The following is a 22,070-nucleotide window of genomic DNA, read 5'->3' on the forward strand; positions in this document are numbered from 1 at the left end:
GTCTCGCACGAAGACGAGCGCAGAAGGTACCAGTACGATAAAATCTTACAAAAATAGTAAATAATATTAAGACTTTTACAAAACAGTTTTAAATTTTAAATTTTCAAAAGAAAAAATAGCAGCGGAAGAGAATCTAACTTACAAAGTATTTTTACAAGAGAATAGGTAAAACAAACTAAATAAGTCGAGAACTACCGAGATGTGAAGACAAGGCGCCACATCGAGCCCACCGATGTGAAACATAGTTAGCTCCTATACCTTAAATAGGGTAAACAACAAACCCTGAGCAACTAATACTCAGTAAGACTTACCCGACCAGTGGATATAACTTAGCCCACATACCTAGACATGTAAGCCTTTTGGCTGGTGGTTAATTTTTTTGCAGAACAAGCACTAGAAGTAAGTCCTTATTTTTCTAAGTTTTAGCTCCCAATTATATCAATAAATTGACTAACCATCTAGGATTTGCAAGACTACAACAATCAAGGTGAGCAAACATTCATTAAATAATATCAGCTTTCATTGCATCTCATCTCATTCTTATTCTAATTTCTTTCTACGATGTGACCAAGAGATCAAGGCCCTCGTAACCGCGAAACACGGCGAATCGATTCGATTTAACCTTGCAAGATGGACCTAACCAACACGGCACGCAAAAGCCCCATCGGACCCCACGCACCAACTTTTCCCCTCATTGTCTCGAACTACAGAACCGCCCCACCTGCATATAGTCAGCCAAGTCCTACGAGAGACCGCCAAAAGTAAACATATGCATCTCAATTCTCCGCGGCCACTCGACTCGCCCTAAGGGGTGGGTAGAAGTTCTACTTTCGAAGCAAAGCAGTACTCGGCTTACCGGTTTCGACTACCTTCTACTCCCGGCATGCGGCTAGTACAGTTTAATCCCCGATCAGCACAACCGACAACGGAACGGTCCTTAATTAACACAGATGGGGCTACACATTCCCCCATCCGGTCTCCCATCCCATACCTTTCATCTTGAATATAATGATTCATATACTGTAATATAAAGACATCCTATATCTCGCGAGTAACAGAATTATCACTCGACTTCTAGCAAGCCCTATTAAGCATAGCAGTGCTAACGACATATTCATACTAGTATAAGGCACAGGAAAATCTAGAGGTCATGCAACTAAGGTTTTAAACAATTCCTAAACCTAATGCACAATTATTAGAGACATATATAGGTGACATAATTTAAAATAGTACGATGTGCACCGGGGCTTGCCTGAGGGTAACACTAAGTTAGTGTTAATATTAACAAGGCCTTGGGCCCTTCCGACCATTGGGCCGGGTCTTCACGAATCCCCTCTCAATCATGCTTCACCGATCCTGAGCTTCACGATCCATCTGTAGTCGATGTTCTCACCACGTATTCTATACGAATGCATATGAAATGCCAATTAATGTACATGCACATAAATAATACGGATACAATTTCATAAACACGAAGCAACTATTGACCGAGTATAAACGCTACGATTCTCATATAATTACGACTGTCAGCCCTACTACTACCGGTCAGACCGGTATACCAAACCGGTCAGACCGGTCTGGTCTGTGTGCGACTCGAGATCAAAAATCCGGAGTATCCGGACTCCCAAGCCCAGAATATTCGGACATAAACTCGGAGTAGCTAAAACACTACAAACCCGGAGTATCCGGACAAATGGCCGGAGTCTCCGGACCCATACCGGTCAGACTGGTCCAAGCACCGGTCAGACCGGCTGGCCGAAAATAAACCCTAGCTAAGTCATATAACACTGGTTTAGCTCTCTAATTTAATTTAACCTGATTCTTCTTAATTGTAAACTATTCTTTAATTTCCAAATAAACCAACACATGAAGAATTCACTAACACCTCAACTATATTTTCTAGGCCGGAAACTTGTATAGTGGACTACACATGCCTAAACTAAACCACTGCCTCGGTTTCATAATTTTTGGACTAACAGATTTGCCGAAACTAATTAAATGAGTCTAAACACCACTTAAACTCTACTATGGGCAAAAAAGACATTTCGCAAGAACAAATATTTTTCCCTTGTAGATACAGGCATAACCAATCTAACAAAACTAACTTTGCATGTGTTACCATTTTTTCTTGATTTATTAGTCAATCTACAAGTTTACGTCAAATGAACAAAAGGGCCCTCACCCTTTAACTTTGCTACTAGCAAAATGAATTAACTAAAGTAGACCATAAGTACATCCTAGTGATGAACATAGTCAATATAGTGCAACACCGGATATATATCCGGAATATCCGGGCCATTATCCGGAGTGTCCGGAGCCCCAGGTCCGGAGTATCCGGGCTTATACCCGGAGTTTTCCCCGAAGTGTTCCAAATCCGGAGTATTCGGGCTTATACCCGGAGTCTCCGGGTATACCTAAACAGCAGCCAACCTTACGTGCTCATGGTGAACGGCGGCGCGTGCGGCGCACGGAGCAACGGAGAAAAGGCCGGGGAAAGGGGTGGGGAAGGTGGAGGAGCTCACCACGAATCCATTTGTGTGGTCGATTTGGGCGGAGGAGGGCCGGAGGAGCGGATCGACGTGAAAGGGCGGAGCTCGAGTAGTGCTCCCATGGCGGTCGGCTGTAGGGCCGTCGATTCCGGTGGGAAAGAGCTCGAGTGAGGTATGGGGAGGTGTGGAGGAGGTGTGGGACGAGGTTGTGGAGGTCCTTGCGGAAGGGATCGACGAACGGCGGCTGGAGATGGCCGGGGCGCCGGCGGAGGCGAGCTCAGCTCGACTCAGTTCGAGCAGGAGGGGGAAGGAAATGAGGGAGAGAGAAGAGCGGATAAATAAGGCCGGAGAGGTCCGGAGTATCCGGGCAAATTCCCGGAGTATCCGGGGTGTTACAGGGGGTAATTAGCCTTGGACAGGGAGGCGATGTAGTTGTTGCCGGCGTCGACGAGGGAGTCGCCGAAGATGAAGGTCGCCGGCGTGCCACCGCCGGCAAGGCGGCAAGCACGGCCAGGCAAGCCAGCACGAGTAGACGCATTGACGAGGCAAGAACGTGAAGTACACTGGGGGGTCTCAGGTGAGGGGAGACCGGGAGACAAGCGACGTTTTGCCTAGTCGAACGGCTACTGTTGAGAGTTCGGAGCGGTGGATGAAATGCTAGGACCTAGAAGTAGAAGCCTTGGAAGTTGCTAAACTCACTTGGTCCTACTGGTGACTGTTCAAAGTGTGCGCGTTGGTTGCGGGGAGGAACAGATGGAGGTTTTAAAGATGATGAGTGGATATACAGACCGAGGTTTTAAAGATAGAACAGATGGAGGCAAACAAAGCGGCCAAGAAGAAACCAAGATTGACGGGGAGGAAAGATTGTGTGACCTGCGAGGGTGGTTGCAAGCAACATATACAATATAAAACTCACAGGACATTGTTTTCACATGAACGTGTCATAGACTCCCCCATCCGGCATTGAATCGTTGCTGATCTCTCTCAGGCCTTCATCAGGTGCCCGTGAGCTCTTGGCGCCGGAGCGTTGGCAGAATTCGGCTCCTGAAATGGACTGCATTCAGGTGCGGCCGTGCATTTAGGACAAGGCCGCGAAGCCGGGATTGTATTCTTTGCCTTTTGCAACCCCTGCAGACAAATGCACCCTACCCATGGCCACGTCACTTCTGATGGTAGTACCCCCTATCCTACACACATTGGTAAATGATAACAGGTCACCCCATCAGCACTGGCTAGTGGTTTAGAGGAGCAATTTGGACTGAAGACGGACGGGGTCCATCTTTGTTCAGAACTTCAGACGGCACGAGGGGGAAAAAACCCACTGCTATCTCTATATCTTTCCTTCTCTTTTTTTTTGAGGGGGACCTTCATATATTTCTGAACAGTAGCAGCAGAGTAGGTACTAGCACTGGCGGAGCCAAGTGTGGGCCAAAGTGGGCCACGGCCCCCTTTGCCATGCAAAAATCCCATTAGATGAATAGTAATTTTGACACTGTTTATTGATTTAGCACCTCAATTACAAAGGTCGACCCCCCTAATTCTTTGATCTGGCTCCGCCACTGGCTACTAGACAACCCAAACTAGTGAGCCCATGGGCCAAGAGGATCCATCCAAAAGAGGATATATACCTTCCAAATCCTCCAAGCTAGCTTCGCCGTCTTTGCGAAAGGGCCTATAGCTAGTGGTTATAAGAGTCTCGGTAGCACCTGAGGTTCTGGGTTCGACTCCTCATGGGAGCAAATATTCTGGGATTTAACGGCGTTGTGCATTCAGTGGTAGACGATGTTCCCGTCGACAGCGAGGCGTCTGTGGTGACTTCATCAATCTCGAGGATTTGCCGGCTCAGTCTTCGAAGATGCTCATAGGGGTAGGGTTTGTGTACGTGTATTCATAGGATGTGAGTGTGCGTGCGTTGTGAGTGTCCATGTTGTACTGTATAATCTCAAAAAAAAAGCTTCGTCGTCTTTGCCTCCAACTCCAAGTCTCCAACCTAGCGAGGGAGAGGGAGGGGTCATCCCTTGACTTGCACGTTGAGTCGTCGATGTCTAAGCTTTGCTCGCCCCAAAACCCTAGCCTAGTTTAATTTGGCGGCTGCGCAGTCCATGACTAGCAGGCCACAGGAGCGCAGAGCCACCGCGCTCCATCTCCACAGCGGCCATGCATCTTCCCAGCAAAAGCCCTCTTCGTCATCGGATTTGGGCAAGTCTGCATACTCTCCTGCCATCATATCTGGTTACGTCGTGTGTCGATTCTCCATGAGTTCGAAAAACTATCACCAGATAACGATGTTTTATGTTTTTTCCCTGACAGCCTGACACATCGTTGTATGCTTTGCTACTCTTCCCACCCATCGATTAGCATCTCTGTACGTAAAGCACCGGAAAATGCTTTGTGCAGTTTGGGAAATGGGTTCGATTTCTAAATCGCAAAGCACGCTGTGTATCCGTAATGCTGAATTCTGACTGAGACTGAAATGATCGATTATTACTTGTGACAGGACCGTGACAGATGTTAACTAATTCAGGCCTCGAACATATTGTTCACGCCTTACTACTAAACAAACTGCAAGGATCTTAATTTCTGTGGCGTCCAGCGCATCATGGTCATGCATGCATCATCGCACAGTTTATTTGGCGGCATCGCGCATTTTCAATAATAATCTCTACTTATGAGCTAATAGACATTCCCATGACTGGAGGTAGATTTACCTAGTCTAATAATCATGCTGATCCTACTTTGGAGAGATTAGATAGATTCCTGATGTCTAAGGACTGGGAAGATTGCTTCCCTGAAGTTTATGTGTTCAAGCTACCAAGAGAACTCTCTGACCATAACCCTCTGATTTTGTCAACCCACAGAAGCTGTCCAACACAGGAAGCTTTCATTTAAGTTTGAGCTAGCTTGGTTGAAAGACCCTAACTTCCTTCCCTTGGTCAAAAGTATTTGGGATAAACCATGCCATACTACAACTACACTTGACAGAATACAAAGCAAATTGAAGCACTTTAAACAATTTTTCAAAGGTTGGGGCTTTGACACGCAAGGTACTTAGAAGAAAAAAAAAGAAAAGTTTACAAGAAGAGCTTCTCTCCTTGGAATCCTTGGAGGAGAATTGCCTTCTGACCAGTGAGCATCTTTCTAGAAAAACTACTATTATCACTGAGTTATTCAAGATCAATGAAGAAGAGGAGCTCTACTGGTACCAAAGGTCCCATGATAAACAACTACATGATGGTGACAATAACACTGAATATTTTCATAGAGTGGCCAATGGAAGAAAAAGAAAAAAAATACTATTTTGTCTATGGAAGATGGGACTAGAATAATTGAAGGTGATGAGAATTTACTTAATCATGCAACCACATACTATAAAAATCTTTTTGGTCCTGAGATTGGTAATGCCTTTCCCCTGGATCCTTCCTTATGGAATGATGAAGAGAAAGTGAACGAGGAAGAAAATTTTGCTCTAACCAAACCATTTACTGAAGAAGAAATTAAATGTGCCCTTGTCATGATGGAGAAAAATAAGGCTGCTGGACCTGATAAAATCCCCATAGAATTCTACCAAACCTGCTGGGAGATTATAAAATAATGATATCATAGAGCTCTTTGCTGAATTCCATAATGGTTCCTTGGATGTCAAGAGGTTGAACTATGGAGTTATAATCCTGCTACCAAAGGTACAAGATGCTGTTAAAACTCAGCAGTTCAGACCCATTTGTCTGCTTAATTGTTTATACAAATGGATAACTAAAACCCTGACACTAAGGTTGGAACATCTGGCCAATAAGTTGATTCTCAAATCTCAATCTGCCTTTATTAAAGGTAGGAATATAATGAATGGTGTGTTGGCCCTTCATGAGATACTTCATGAAACCAAGAGGAATAAGGAATCTGGGGTCATTCTTAAGCTTGACTTTGAAAAAGCATATGATAAGGTCAATTGGAATTTCCTATTTGACTGTCTCAAACTGTGGGGCTTTTGCGATCAATGGTGCTGCTGGATTAAAAAAGTAGTTCAAGGTGGTACAGTCAGTGTCAAATTAAATAACTCTGAGGGGCCCTATTTTGTCAGCCACAAAGGTGTAAGACAGGGAGATCCATTGTCTCCAATCCTGTTTAACTTTGTGGCTGATTGTCTTGCCAGAATGGTCAGGCAGGCACAATCTCACAATCTTCTATGTGGGCTAGCTGATCATCTAATTGATAAGGGTGTTGCTATTCTGCAGTATGTAGACGACACAATCTTGTGCATTAAGGATGATACTGAAATGGCCACAAATTTGAAGCTCTTGCTGTATCTGTATGAACTCATGTCAGGATTGAAAATCAATTTTGACAAAAGTGAGGTTACTATGATACATGGAGATGATTCCAGACAATTGGTTTTTGCTGAAAATTTTAACTATCAAACTGGTAGTTTCCCAATAAAATATCTAGGGGTGCATGTTAGTCCTGGCAGACTTCATGTGAAAGATTGGTTGTCTTTAGAGGAAAAGATTTTGAAAAAGCTCTCAGCATGAAAAGGAAGCTCCTTGTCCATGGCTGGAAGGATCACATTGATCAATTCTAGTTTGTCTAGTACCTTTATTTACCACATGTCCATGTACCTGTTGCCTAAAACTACCTCTAAAGCTCTGGATAAGCATAGAAGAAGATTTCTATGGCAAGGCAACAACCTGAAAAAGAAGTATCATTTGGTCAAATGGAATATTGTGTGCAAAAATAAGAAGAAAGGTGGATTGGGTATCAAGGACATCAGGAAAATGAACATAAGCTTACTGTGCAAATGGTGGTGGAAGTTGGAAACTGAAGATGGTCTTTGGCAGACTATTATCAGGACAAAATATTTGAGAGGTGGCAGATTGATTGGAATAGTCAAACATAGAATTGATGACTCCCCTGTGTGGTCAGATCTTCTCGAAGTTAAACAATTTTACATGACAAATAGAAAAATCAAGGTGCACAATGGCCTCTCAGCTTTGTTCTGGGAAGACCCTTGGTTTGATGACAAACCTCTCTGCTTACTGTACCCTATCCTGTATGAACTTTGTGCAGACAAATGGGTGTCTGTCCATCATTTTTTATCAAATAACGCACAACTGCAATTCACAAGATGGCTTTCTCCTATTCTTTTCACTTCCTGGTTGGATCTAGTGAACGATATATACAATTATCCTTTTGATAATTCTCAAGATGTGATCTCCTGGAAATGCAACAAGAACGGTGTAGCAGCACCGTCCAAATTAAACCGGCTTAAATGCACTAACCATCATCTTAATACTTAATTAAGTTACTGTGCACTTAAAACGGTGTAACCTGACAGCCTGTCGGGTAAAATCCCGATTAAACTACTGTACTCCAGGATCACAATTGCACTTAGATCCGTACGAAGGCGAGCACAGGTGTTACCAACATACAAAAATCTTCAAATTAATTTACAACACAGGTTTTACATAAAAGTCTTAATACAAGTGACAGAGTTTAAAACACAGCGAAAGTTTAAAACTGAGTTCGAAATACAAAACGATAACTACGACGACGATAAAAGGTGAGCTCCACATCCTGCCCACCGATGTGATGCCAACCTGCCCAAACTTCACGGGGAAGACGGGACCCACTCGACGGTCCAACCCGGAGGAAGCGGCTGTCCAATCCAGGACGCACAGATCTCCTCGAAGTCCGCAGGGACACAACCTGCTCAGAAGGGTTACAACAACAACCCTGAGTATACTAATACTCAGCAAGGCTTACCCGACTCTGGGTATACTTAGCCCATTACCTAGACATGCAAAGCTTTTTGGCTCTGGAGTTCTTTTGCTGAAAGGCTGCTAGAAGTGAATCCTTACTTTCAATATTTTAGCTCCATTTAGTATACCAAGTATTAACTAAATTCGCCTAATCATCTAGAGCACGCATGGTAGAACAGATTATCTTTCAGAACTCACAAACCAGCCTTTTTCCATTCCGCTTTCAATTCACTTTCTTACTACGATGTGATGCAGTGACCAAGGTTCTCTTAACCGAGAGAGACGGTGAATCGATCCGATTTAACCTTGCAAGGTGGACCTAACTCACACGACGCATGTAAACCCCGTCGGGTCACGCGCGTCAACTGTTTCCATCATTACCACGGCATCTGAACTACGCCTGCTAAAACCCAGGTGATGGGCCCCTCGCGGTGAACTCCCGGAGAACCCGGAGGCGGCATCCTATCCAACACCCGCCAACTCCCACGCCCAGCGTAGCATGACGGAATTCAAATCACCGCTGTAAAGTGGTACACAGCTCACCGGTTTCGACTACCTCCTACTTCCGGTATGTGGTTAGTACTGTTCAAACTCGGTCATCAGGGCCAACAACGGTACGGTCCTCAATCGACACAGGCGGAAGTTTATTTTCTCATCTATTCCAACTCATTCCCGCCCGGTCTCCAATTCTTTTTACTCATCAACATATTTCCAAGCCAAAGCTAAGGGATCAAGATCCTAAACTCGCGAGTGACAGTAATCACTCGACTTCTACCGAAATCCTATTTAGCAAAGCATTTCTATCGACACCTGCATACTAGTATAGGCCCACGGTACCTAGGGAAAACATGCATACTATGGTTCCATTCAACTCCTAGAACATAAATGCACAATACTTAAATAAACATTGAATAATTTAAATTATGGTTATGCTCCGGGGCTTGCCTTGCAGGTCAGCGGGGTTAACAAAGTCTGCTGGAGCGTGCTCAACGGCGACCTTCTGCGGCTCTTCTGCTCGTGGCTCCTAGACCGGCTCAGCGATCAGCTCGTGGACAGCTTCGTTCGTGGCGTCTACACGAATAAAAATATGTCATGCACAATTAGAACACAGTGCAATGCATGAGCACCTAATGCGATGAAAAGATTAACTCAAATTAGCCTGAAGTGTTTCCTTCCAAGAACAACTACTAACAACCTTCTATAAAGAAAAGAGCATGGCTAGGGCAAACTATAAGCAAAACCCTAACTTGCATACATGATCTAGCAACACAAGGTACCAGCTCAACGTGAAAGCAATACGGCATGACACCCAAACCTTCCCAATATTTAAAGCTGCTAACAAAACATTGAATTAACCCTAGCAAGTAAACGAAGTATAAAAAGATCTACCCAAAAGTGCATAGCAACAGGTCATGAAACTTTTACAATGGACTATACATGAAATGAGTAAGCCACTGCGAATTTTCCAATATTTTTAGAGTTATAGAACAAGTGGTACAAAATAAACTAGGTTAAACACAAATTGAATTTTCATCAGAGAAAAAGTGATAAAATGCATTCTTAAGGATTTTTCCTCTGAAGATCATGATTTTAGAAACATAACAAAATTGGGTTTGTATTTTTAGGAATTTCCTGCGAATTTCTATAGATTTTCAAAGCTGCAGCCAAAATAAGAAAAAGGAAAAACATTAAAAGGGGGGCTGACAGCCGGGCCCCACAAGTCAGGGAGCCAGGCCCGCCCCCTCCCCTGCTTTTGCCCGCACGCGAGCGCCAGGGCGCCGGTCGGCGCGGCCGCGGCGGCGGGGTCCAGCCCGGCAGCGGCCAGGGCATCCCGGCTGCGGGGCCGGCGCCGGGAGGAGCAAGGGCGGCGCAGGACGCTAGAGCGGCGGCGCAAGCGGGCAGGCGCGGCGGCGCGGCGTCGGCGGCGGCGTTCCGCCGGTGCGGAGCCATTTGGCGGGGCCAGGCGCACGGGGCACGACCAGCGGAGGCCGGCGGCTGTGGGGCGCGCGGCGGGGCCCGCGAGCTGGCGCCTGGCAGCCCCGCGGCGTGCGCGCGCGGCGCGCAGGACGTTCGCGGCGGCGCGGCAGCGAACGGCCGGCGGTGGCGTGGGATTCGGCCGGGGAAAGGGTCGGGAAGGGAGATGAGAGCGCGGTGGAGCTCACCAGGGGCTCGATTTGGGCGGAGATGGACCGGAGGTGAGGGCTCGACGGAGAGGGCGGAGGTCCAGGGAAAACGGCGATGGCGGGCGGTGGCGGGAGCTCGATTTCGGCCGGGTTTGGGCACGGCCGAGGTCGAGGAGAGGTTGAGGAGGGTCGGGGCGAGGTTGCGCAGCTCAGGACGCGAAGGGTTCGAGCGGGGTGGCGAGCTAGGGCCGGGAGGGCGAACGGCGGCGAGCTCTGCTCGAGCTCGGCGTGCACTGAGGAAGAAGTAGAGGAACGGGATGGAACGGGAAGGTTCCAGGGTGCTCGCGACGATAAGGACGGCGCTCGGACGACGAGGATCGCCGGGGCGCGGTCGCCGACGCGTGGACGAGCTCGTCGACGGCCAGCACGTCGGTATGGGCATCGGCGCCCACACAGTGCTGAACAGGGCGAAACAGTAACGAAATTTAATGATTTGACTCGGTTTTGACCCTCCAATTCTCAAATTTTGATATAGGAACTTGAAATTTGGCCAAAATAGAAGTTGTAGAGGAAGAGAAAATCTACAACTTTCATTTTGGGCGAAAGTTGATTCGAAGCTCCGATCAGGGGCAAAAACATGATCGAAAACGCTTAAACGATGTTTACTAACGGACTCGATTAGCGCTAATGATGGTGATTAGTCTTAATTGATGATTAAACACGCCATTAGCGCCAAAATAACACCGGGGTGTTACAAACGGTGTCTTCTCTACCAGATCAATGTATGATTCTCTGACCTCAAATGATCAGGGTATCTCCTTTAACCACATATGGAAAGCTCGAATTCCTCACAGGATTAAAGTTTTTATGTGGCTTTTAGAGAACAATGTTGTTTTTACAAAAGATAATTTGCTAAAAAAGAATTGGTTGGGATCCCCAACATATTACTTCTGCTCTTCTCATGAATGTATCGACCACCTCTTCTTCTTATGTCCTATTGCAAAGGTACTTTGGGGTTTGATTGGCCTTTGTATTGGCGCGTCTAACATACCAGGGAACTTAACACAATACAAACAATGGATTTCCCACTGGCTACCTGGTGGACAACAAGTATATACATTTTGTGTTGCGGCCATCTGTTGGGCCATCTGGAAAAAACAAAACTCAGCTTGCTTCGAAAATAAAAGGTTGAAAAATCCAGCCGAGATCCTGTCTTATGCTTGTGCGCTTATGTCCTACTGGGCAGGTTTATACGTGGGCAGGTTTATACGGAGCGGAGATGCAAGGGAAGATCGTGGAGGGAGTGAAGCTCTTGCTTTCCTGTGCTAGTCGGATGATGGCTCAGCAGCAACACCCCAATCCTCCGCTTTTGCTGCCGCCGGCTCACTCTCAAGTTGACGATATGGATGATTCGACTGATGCTGAGGCGTGATGTCGTCTGTTGCTCTTTTCCGTGTCTTCTGTTTTTTGGGGTGGTTTCAGTACCGTGAACGTTAGGTCTCTTTGTGTTGAGGTCGCTTCCTAGGAATCCTAGGGTCTTCTTTTGATTGCTGGGAGTTGGGGACTGAATGTCAGTCCTTCCAACTCTCTAAACTGCTTAGTTCTTGTTCTGTCATTCCTCGATCCGGCTGTTCTGGTTACTTGTAAACTGTGGAATTTCCGTTCTTTAATGGAAATGGGGTCTTCCTCGTGTCAAAAAAATTTGGCGGCATCGTACCATTTGCAACGGCCTTGTCACTTTTGCAGCACCAACACACAGCAAGCAAGCAAGCAACTCCATGTACTAGCTCATGATAATTTGTTTATTCCGACGAGATACAATACAAGACACAGTACAAATGCGATGCGATCCGTTCACCTTGCCGCTAACAGTGTGTGTGTATATATACCGTATAAACGACCGTTGTACAGCTACCATTGACTAAACAAGTTGCAACGTTATTTTTCTGTTTATCACTGTCGTCTCGCAGAGAGTGTGCTCGGTATAGACTTGTAGCAGCGATGACATGCTTGACTCCGCATCTCACCGACACCGTCAAGGGTGTGCGCAGAACACTTGCATGCGATCGCCATGCATGCCAGAGGCTGAATCAGACACGGCCGCCGATGCCACCCCCGGCGCCACCGCCATAGCCTCCACCGCCGCCAGAGCCAAAGCCACCACCAGTGCCAGCACCGCCACCGTAGCATCCACCTGCGCCACCGCCAGCACTTCCGCCGTAGCCACCACCGGCGCCACCGCCAGCTCCTCCACCGTAGCCGCCTCCTGCACCCGCGCCGCCTCCTGAGCCTGCGCCCCCGCCATATCCACCGCCACTGCCTCCACCAGCTCCGCCGCCATAGCCGCCTCCTGCACCGGAACCTCCGCCATAGCCGCCTCCTGCACCGGCACCTCCGCCATAGCCGCCCCCGGAACCGGCACCTCCGCCGTATCCACCGCCAGTGCCTCCACCGGCTCCTCCGCCGTAGCCACCACCAGCCCCAGCGCCTCCTCCTCCACCAAGTCCACCACCTCCCCCGGAACCACCACCAAGCCCTCCGCCTTCCCCGGAGCCACCGCCAACTCCTCCACCAGCGCCACCGCCATAACCACCACCAAGCCCGCTGCCTCCGCCGGAGCCACCACCTAAACCACCCCCATCCCCGAGGCCGCCTCCACCACCTGCACCCCCGCCGAACCCACCACCTTTCCCTCCTCCGAACCCAACTCCAAGCCCTCCACCGTGCCCAAGGCCACCACCAAGCCCAGCACCGCCGCCGCCGCCGTACCCTCCTCCGCCACCAAGCCCACACCCGCCACCGCACAAGCTCTGCTTCTCCAAGGACCGCGCCTCGGCGGCCACCGCGAGAACCACCGCGACGGCCAGCCCCAGAAGCGCCATGCTCCACACACCCCTCGGCGCCCTCCCCATGTCGGCCAAACCGAGAGCTAGCTCACTACTAGAGTCAAGTAGCTAGTAGTAACCCTGCTGCTTGATCTGGAGCTGGACGAAGAGGACCGAGCTCGCTCGGTGCGCTTATATAGCGGGGCAGAGTGGCGCCTAGTCGCCTACCCTGTTGAGTTAATGCAGGTAGTTGCGCGCGCGCGACCTCGCGTCTCAGCTTTCAGACAGCCAGGTGGTGAGCGGGCAGGCACCAGAGGTAGCGGGGAGCAGCGGGGCGCGGGCGGGCCCAGTTCACCGTGGGCGCGCGCGGGGCGCTGAAGTCTTCGCGCCCGCCGCACCGATCGTGACGGGTGTGGCGCGCGCCGCGCCGCGCGGCGCGGCACCGGCGCTGGTCGACGCAGCGACGTGCGCCCGCCCCCTGCACGTCGACGGGGAGATGATGAGAATAGATGATCGAGCTGCATTTATGTCCACGCGCAGTGAGAGACGACGGCGCAACCACCCGCGCACATGCCGGAGCGACCTCGGCTGCCGGAGGGATCGCCCGGCGGGGGGCAGGGATGCATGACCGGTGTGCTGTGATGAACAGGCGAGGGCGAGGGACGTGCCAAGTTCCACGGGGAAAATATCGCCTGTCCGGAATCCATATCAATTATCAAAGTGATCGGAGGCGAGGTGAAAAATTTTGAACGTACGGCAGGTTAAAATTTTCATCCTACGCGTACGTGAGGAGATGGTCTGGAAATAAAGAAGTTCCGCACGGAGCACAACGATCAGTACACGCATGTTACTAGTTTACTATCATTAGCATGTTATATCGTGGAAATGGATCACTTTTCTCTGGAATTTCATGTGGCCTTGGTGCTATGTCATGCACCAGATCTTTCCCGATTTGGATCCCCTTACTAAATTTTGTCCCCATCACATCAGATGAGATCTTATTATTTAGGAGTATTATAAATAAAATATGTTTATAAAACTATTTTTGCAGAGACAGCTGCTAACTCGCGAGACAAATCTAATAAGTCTAATTAATTCATGATTTATTACTGTGATGCTACAGTAACCATCCGCTAATCATGTAATGATATACTCATTAGATTCATCTCTTGAATTAGCATAGGATTCTGCAACTAGTTCTGTAATTAGACTTTATTTAACTAGCCTATCAACCCGTGCTCATGGACGGACTAATTAGAGTTAATATAAAAATAAATTTTATAGATAATAATTATAATTATCTATCTTACATCCTATTTCATCTACTCCCTCCATTCACTTTTGATAGCTATATTTCCATATGGCACAATGACCAAGGACACCACAAATGTGCTTATCAATCTAATAAATACAGCAGACTTTTTTGTTGGTCCTCCAATGATTTAACTGAGAACTCCTTGTAACTAGTGTTATTTATTGTCATAGCCCATGTTAATAGTAAATATAACTATTATTTTTAAACATTTAAGTTTTTGAAATATAGCTATCAAAAGTGAATGGAGGGAGTATTAAATATTCTAACACATACATTAAAATGTATTATCATTATCTAGTTGCAATAGATTTATTTTGCATCACACATCCATATGTTTTTTAATATATTTAATTGAATCATTTATCTGTGAATTGATATTTTTATCTCTTCCATCATAAATGAATAAATGATGACACATCGTGAGTATTGTTTTATATAAAAAATAATATAAACAATATATTAATAATGACAGAAATAATAATTTAGAATTTTATATTGGTGCACTTTAATATTTTATTATAATTATATAACTTAGATTCAAATTTAGTGGTAAATTTAAATTTTTATAATAATATAATTCAATAATTTATATAAAAATTTAGTATTATTTACATTATTTTTATAATGGCATAGGTGAATAATTTACACAGGTTAGGATTTACTTTAGATTTTTTTTATAATAGCAGTGGTGGGTAATTTAGATACATGTTTAGTAATAGTAAGATTGATGGCCGGATGTTTCTAATTTTTGTGAGAATTATTTCTCTATTTTTAGACTATCAATCTAGGATTTTAGGTGGCTTCACATCATCACATGGAGGCTCAAAAGGAGGTTCCAATTAATAATAATAAGATTGATGGCCGGATATTTTTAATTTTTGTGAGAATTTTTTCTAATTTTTAGAGTGTCACCTAGAATCTTAGGTGACTTCACGTGGAAACTCAAAAGCAGCCTCTAATTGTAGGGTACTTATAAATGGCAACATTATCTTTGATGTGGCGGGACTGAAGTTTAGTTAGCCGGATCCAAATACCCCCTTAAAACAAGGGTGGAGATTAATATTTTGCTTTTCCATAATATTCATTGAATACTCGTATCTCAGACGCCACTATCAGTAATCAATCAATGGGCTTATCTGGAAATGTCTCACAAAAGGAATAAGTCTATATATATATATATATATCTGTTTGTAATTCATAAAATTCTTAGTAAAAGCGACACTTTTCTTTATTTGTGATCATGGCGTTGCTATCATGATATTCTGTACCACATCTAGTCTTACCTGTCTTAGAATCGTAGCCGATATTTAAATGCTTCCACCATTTGATCTAAAAAATTTCACAACTTAAAACCTGCGTACCATATTAATTATTATACTTTTTTGTAATAGCTGCTAACATATAAGTAGGAAAAAATAGTGTTCAAATCATCAGATTGGTGTTCACAGTGTTAAACGATCCAAGAGATCGAGCAGCTATAGCTTTACAACTTTACTTGCGCTTGTGTATTGTACCAAGCCGAGGTACCTGAAAGGAAGTCTGAAGCCGGAAAAAGTTTTGACTCTCCTCTATCAGTACATGCCGGTCGGCCGGTTTTCTTTTTTTAAAAAAACGTTTTGTGTTCTTCAGTTATGTATACTGAGGTTATTAATCGGCTCCATGCCTCCATGGTCATATTTTTTCAACAAAAATTACTAGGTGCTGTAGAGAAGGATTTGGATCAACCGTAGGTTGTATTGATGCACTGTGTAGTATATATACATGTTTACAAGAGAGCTATAGGCTAACGGACTCAGCTAGATTACAGGAGCCGCGGGTGAGCCATGCAGGGCGTGGCGAGCGCGCGCGCCTTGCGGGCGACGCCGAGCGGGGCGCGCGGAGCGTGGAGCGCGTGGAGCCGTGCGGAACGGAGCCGAGTGGAGCGCGTCGTCCGCGAGGCGGGGAGCGCGTCGCGCGCAGAGCGCGTCGTGCGCAAGACCACGTCGCTCAGGTACATGAGTTCCAACCCCCCCCCCCCCCCCCCGCAGTCTCAGCTCGTGGAACCGACGCAGAGGCTGGACCGGAAGTCTTCAAACAACGCCATCGGCAGACCCTTGGTGAATATATCTGCGAACTGACGGGCGCTCGGAATCTGAAGAATGCGAAGTTCACCAATGGCTACCTTCTCCCGAACGAAGTGGATGTCGATTTCGATGTGTTTGGTGCGCCGATGATGGACGGGGTTGCGAGCCATGTACACACTGGAGATGTTGTCGCAGTAGGCCACCGTCGCCTTCGGAACGGCGTAGTGAAGCTCGCCAAGAAGTTGTCGGAGCCAAGAGCACTCAGCCACCGCATTGGCGACGCCACGGTACTCCGCCTCCGCGGATGATCTGGAGACGGTTGTCTGTCGCTTGGAAGACCACGAGATGAGCGCGTCGCCGAGGAAGACCGCGAACCCAGAAGTAGAACGGCGGTGTCCGGGCATCCTGCCCAGTCGGCGTCCGTGTACGCGGTGATCGTCGGCGACTTGGCAGCATGAAGGTGAAGCTCGAGCGTCGTCGTTCCCTTGATGTACCGAAGGTTCCGTTTGAGCATCGCACCGTGACACTCCATGGGCGCATGCATGTGCAAACATACTTGCTGAACGGCGTAAGATATATCTGGCCGAGTCAGTGTCAAGTATTGCAGTGCACCGGCCATGCTTCTGTACCAGGATGCCTCCTTCATGGGCACGCCGTCGCTGCTGGAGCACTTGGCTTTGGAGTCGGCCGGGGTGGTTGCTGGCTTGCAGTTGGCCATCCCGACGCGTTCCAAAATGTCGAGGGTGTAGGCGGTCTGTGAGAGAGTGAATCCGTCGGCGGTGCGGCGAACATCCACGCCAAGGAAGTAGCTGACGGGGCCCATGTCCTTCACAGCGAACGCGGACTTGAGGTTGCCGATGAGCTGATGAAGCAGCGCCGGCGTGGAGGCAGCCATGATGATGTCGTCGATGTACAGTAGAAGATATGCCATGGACGCGCCCTAGCCGTAGACGAACAACGACGAGTCGGAGCGAGACTGCAGGAAGCCGAGCGAGATGGCGTGTTCCGCGAACCTGGTAAACCAGGCACGTGGTGCTTGACGGAGGCCGTAGAGCGAGCGGGAGAGAAGGCATACGGCGTCTGGCTGGTCCACATCCTCGAACCCCGTCGGCTGCTGGCAGTGAATGCGCTCCGAAATGTTGCCGTGGAGGAACGCGTTCGAGACGTCCAGCTGGTGAGCGGGCCAGTTCTTGGCGGTGATAAGCGTCAAGACGGTGCGGATGGTCGCTGGTTTGACGACGGGGGAGAAAGTTTCGCCGAAGTCGATCCCCGGCCGCTGATGGAATCCACGCACCACCCACCGAGCTTTGTAGCGCTCGAGAGTGCCGTCGGAGCGAAGCTTGTGTTTAAACACCCACTTGCCTGTGATTACCTGCGCGCCAGGAGGTCGAGGGACCAGCGTCCAAGTCTTGTTGCATTGGAGAGCGTCGAATTCCAACTGCATGGCCTGGCACCAGTTGTCGTCCTTGAGAGCTTCACGGACGGAGCGTGGGAGGGGTGACATTGCCGGCGCGGTGCTCGCGAGGGCGTACTTGGGGTTTGGCTTGAGGATGCCGGCCTTAGCACGCGTCACCATGGGATGCTATGGTGGTTGCGGTGCTAAGCGCATCTTGACAGGTGCGGGCGTCATCGGTGTGGGCGAGGCTGGCGTTGGCGAGAGGCTGGAGTCCCGCGACGAACGTAGGGCCGACGTGATGGGGACGTGTGGCGTCGGTGGCAAGGAACCGGTGGCAGCCGAGGACGGTGACGCCGCCGCTGGTGGGGATGCAGGGACGACACAGTACACCCGGCGGTGAGGGCGCGCGGGTCCCGGCGTCGTCGAGGTGGGTGGAGCGTCGTCGTCGGTGTGCACAGCCGTGGGTGTAGACGTCGTTGGCGTGCGTGGGGACGTCGCGTTCCGGAACGGGAAGATGTTCTCGACGAAGGTAACATGACGCGAGGTGTAGACACGTCGCGTCTCGATGTCGTAGCAACGGTATCCGCGGTGGTCGCCGGGGTAGCCTAGGAAGACGCACGCCACGGAGCGCGGGCTGAGCTTGTTCGCCGTCGTTGGCATGACGTTGGGGTAGCAGAGGCAGCCGAAGACGCGAAGCTCGTCGTATAGGGGTGGTGCGCCGAGGAGAAGTTGGTGTGGCGTCATGACCCCCGTGGCGCGGCAAGGGCGCCGGTTGATGAGGTATGTCGCCGTGTTCAAGGCCTCCGCCCAAAGAGAACAGGGAGCTGCACTGTGAATTAGTAGCACGCGAACACAATCGTTAATTGTACGTAAGATCCGCTCGGCCTTCCCATTTTGCTGTGAGGTATAGGGACAAGAGAGGCGGAAGCAGGTGCCCTGTGCAGCAAGGAAAGTGCGCAAGGCGTGAGTGTCAAACTCGCGTCCGTTGTCAGTCTGGAGGGCAAGAATGGGCAGCTGAAACTGAGTATGAACGTAGGAGAAGAAGGTGCGAATGACGTCCTGAACATCAGACTTATTGCGAATCGGGAAAGTCCATATGTAATGAGTGTAGGCATCAATCAAAACAACATAGTACTTATAGCCCGAATTGCTGTAAGCTGGAGATGTCCAAACATCGGAATGCACTAACTGAAAAGGGAAATAAATGGGTGTATCTGAAGAAGCAAAAGGCAGCCTAACATGTTTGCCCAGCTGACAATGATGGCACGAGTGAGCAGCTGATTTATTACACTGGAAATCAAAGGACTGGAGAATCTGATGGAGAGCGCGCGAGCCTGGATGCCCAAGGCGGTTGTGCCACAGCTCCACCGTTGGTGACGACGAGGCAGTGAGGGCTTGGTGCTGTGGCTGCCGCAGAGGGTAGAGGTCGCCGGAGTTCTCACATCGGAGCATCACCGTTTGAGTGGCCAGATCCTTGACAGAGAAACCGACGGGATCAAATTCAATGGAGACATTGTTGTCACGGGTTAGCTGTTTGACTGAGATCAGATTCTTAATTAGAGAAGGAGTAACAAGAACGTTATGGAGATGCAGAGAGGAGGAGGATGTAGGAATGGTGGCGTCGGCTGTATGTGTGACAGGCAACCGTGCGCCGTTTCCGACAGTAACAAAGGAAGGAAAGGGAAGAGACCGAGGGGAGGAAGTGATACCGGAGGCGGATGACATGTGCGAGGAGGCGCCGGTGTTGAGGTACCAATCTACGGAGCTTGGCGGCTGGGTGGCGACGCCGGCGTTGTTGAGGGCGGCGTAGAGGGCGCTGGTGTCCCAGGCGGACGTGACGGAGGAGGAGGAAGAGCCCGGCGCGGGAGAAGGTTGGTGGTGTGCCATCATCGCCTGTTGGGCTGGGAACGGTGGACGGGGGCCCAAAACGCCAGAGGCAGGCGCGCGGAAGGGCATGCCCCAGGCCTGGACGAGTCCAGTCCCGGGGTTGAAGTTGCCCATCCACGGAGCCGGTGGGCGCTAGGAGGCACCGCCTGTGCCGCCTGCGCCTGCGCCGCCGGAGGGCGCGGATCCGCCGTTGGGACCGCAGCCACGACGCTTGTTCTTGGTGCGGTAGCCGCGGTTGCCACCGGTGTCGCCGCCGGGGGAGCCGCCGGTGCCGGAGGAAGGGGCCCCATGGCCAGAGGAGCTCCCGTGAGATGCGGATCCGCCAGAGTTGGCAGGACCGCCGTGGCCGGCGAGGAACGCCTGACCGGCCTCCGTCTTGTCATCATGCTTCAGCTGGAGTTCCTCAAGGGCGAGGAAGGAGCGCGCGCTCTGGAAGGTGTGGGGCGGGCGCCTGGAGGTGATCACCGGCTTGACGTGGCGGTACCTGGGGTTCAGGCCGCGGAGAAGGTTGAGCACTTGGCTCGTTTCCGAGACGGGCTGGCCAATGTCACGAAGTTTGTCGGCGAGGTGCTTGAGATGGGAGCAGTACTCGTCGATGCCGGCGTCGCCTTGCGTGATGGACCGCAGCTCGGTCTCCAGGAGAACAGCGCGGTGCATCTCGTCGTGGAAGAGATCGTCAACGGCGCCCAGAGGGTGAACGCGGAGACGCGCGGGCGGTAGATGATGTCGAAGACACTTTTGTTGACGGTGGTGTAGATCCAATTGACGACCGTCTGGTCGATCTGCCGCCACTCGGCGGTGTGCTGAGCCATGGGCGGCGCCGAGCGGACGAACTCGTCGAGGCCGAACTTCCCAAGGACGGACACCGCCATTGCTCGTAGTTCGCGGTCGGCAAGTCAAGGAGAACGGAACGTGGGAATGGATGTTCACTTGCTGCACGACGGCGGCGGGAGCGGGCTGTGGTGCATCGGGTAGGAGGTTGGAGGAGGCAGAAGAGCTGGAGGAGGAGGAGTGCGCCGGCGACGACATGGCGGCGCGGCGCGCAGGAAAGGGGGAGAGCGGAAGCTAGAGAAGAGGATCAAAGGTAACCGATACCATGTAGAGAAGGATTTGGATCAACCGTAGGTTGTATTGATGCACTGTGTAGTATATATATACATGTTTACAAGAGATCGCTAGGCTAGGCTAACGGACTCAGCTAGATTACAGGAGCCGCGGGTGAGCCATGCAGGGCGTGGCGAGCGCGCGCGGAGCGTAGAGGGCATGGAGCCGTGCGGAACGGAGCCGAGTGGAGCACGTCGTCCGCGAGGCGGGGAGCGCGTCGCGCGCAGAGTGCGTCGTGCGCAAGACCACGTTGCTCAGTACATGAGTTCCAACAGGTGCCACAATCTTTTAGCACCTTGATCGAGCGGGCCTTCTTGTCAGAATCTATCGGCCCAGCTAACTTGTGGTAAAATATACTCCTATGGTCATGCACTTATTAGCTACACTTGCTTACTTACAGAATGACAGCAACAGCTAATACCGCAGTTACTTTGCATCGATTCCATGGCGATGGAGACATGGCTCGAGACCGATCGAGAGGTCTAGCATTAGCGGCAGCAGGTAGCAGTAACCAGACAGATGCTCGTCGCCACCTAACAAGCAACGACAGCTGATCGGCGATCGGAGTCCTGCGTGTGCAGAGGAGCACCTGCTCTGATCGGTGAGGCGTTGCGTCAAGAATGGCGGCTGATGATGCGCCTGCCATGTGAGATGTTCCAAGGCAGTAACAGTATCGTACAATCGTTCACCGCCCCTGCATCGCCCCCCGTCGCCGGCCGGTCGCGGAAAAGCGGCGAGCACCGACGTTCGCCGGACGGTTTGAATAATTCAGCCCGGATTCGACGGAGAGAAGGTGGAGTTCAAATAATGGTTTCAGGCTTGCGCTCTCGTCCGCGCGTCTGCCTGACAAAGCCAACGACAAAAATTGAGCTCGATCGAATCAGTACGAGACCAGTCGATCGGGTGTGTAGGTCACACGAAACAGAAGAACATGCACGAAAAGCGATTGCTAGTACACGGTGCGCCTAATTGCCTGTTGGGAATACATTGGACTACTGGAGCATAGAGGGACAGGATTAGTGCGCTCCGTTTAGCCTAGCAACCGACTTCTCCTGCTACGGACTGTAGGTACGCTGAAGGACGGCATGCTGCTTACCCTGACCGACAGTTGGTGAGTG

General features: G+C 49.7%; 3 protein-coding genes across 3 annotated transcripts; all 3 read right to left on the reverse strand.

The window, feature by feature from the left end:
* Positions 1-12,141: 12,141 nt before the first annotated feature.
* LOC120652598 (glycine-rich cell wall structural protein-like) lies at positions 12,142-13,466 on the reverse strand. The gene has a single exon (XM_039930468.1). The coding sequence runs from the start codon at positions 13,272-13,274 to the stop codon at positions 12,453-12,455; it is 822 nt and encodes a 273-aa protein (XP_039786402.1). The 5' UTR covers positions 13,275-13,466; the 3' UTR covers positions 12,142-12,452.
* A 5,575-nt stretch (positions 13,467-19,041) lies between these two features.
* LOC120648822 lies at positions 19,042-19,985 on the reverse strand. Its single transcript, XM_039925467.1, has 2 exons — positions 19,671-19,985; positions 19,042-19,434 (listed from the first exon to the last, which is right to left on the reverse strand). Exons 1-2 carry the CDS (start codon positions 19,960-19,962, stop codon positions 19,400-19,402), a joined length of 327 nt encoding a protein of 108 aa, XP_039781401.1. The 5' UTR covers positions 19,963-19,985; the 3' UTR covers positions 19,042-19,399.
* LOC120648163 (keratin, type I cytoskeletal 9-like) lies at positions 19,981-20,720 on the reverse strand. The gene is made up of 2 exons (XM_039924906.1): positions 20,535-20,720; positions 19,981-20,481 (listed from the first exon to the last, which is right to left on the reverse strand). Exons 1-2 carry the CDS (start codon positions 20,718-20,720, stop codon positions 19,981-19,983), a joined length of 687 nt encoding a protein of 228 aa, XP_039780840.1.
* Positions 20,721-22,070: the final 1,350 nt, after the last annotated feature.

This window comes from Panicum virgatum, chromosome 9K (assembly GCF_016808335.1).
Source record: "Panicum virgatum strain AP13 chromosome 9K, P.virgatum_v5, whole genome shotgun sequence".
Lineage (NCBI taxonomy): Eukaryota > Viridiplantae > Streptophyta > Magnoliopsida > Poales > Poaceae > Panicum > Panicum virgatum.

Bases quoted from the DNA above. Each gene is read 5' to 3' on its own strand.
- LOC120652598 (XM_039930468.1), bottom strand. From the start codon at position 13,274: ATGGGGAGGGCGCCGAGGGGTGTGTGGAGCATGGCGCTTCTGGGGCTG.
- LOC120648822 (XM_039925467.1), bottom strand. From the start codon at position 19,962: ATGGGCAACTTCAACCCCGGGACTGGACTCGTCCAGGCCTGGGGCATG. The intron at 19,435-19,670 runs GTATCACTTCCT...TTCTCTGTCAAG, and splicing joins GCACATGTCATCCGCCTCCG to GATCTGGCCACTCAAACGGT.
- LOC120648163 (XM_039924906.1), bottom strand. From the start codon at position 20,720: ATGGCGGTGTCCGTCCTTGGGAAGTTCGGCCTCGACGAGTTCGTCCGC. The intron at 20,482-20,534 runs GCGCCGTTGACG...GTTCTCCTGGAG, and splicing joins TCTCCGCGTTCACCCTCTGG to ACCGAGCTGCGGTCCATCAC.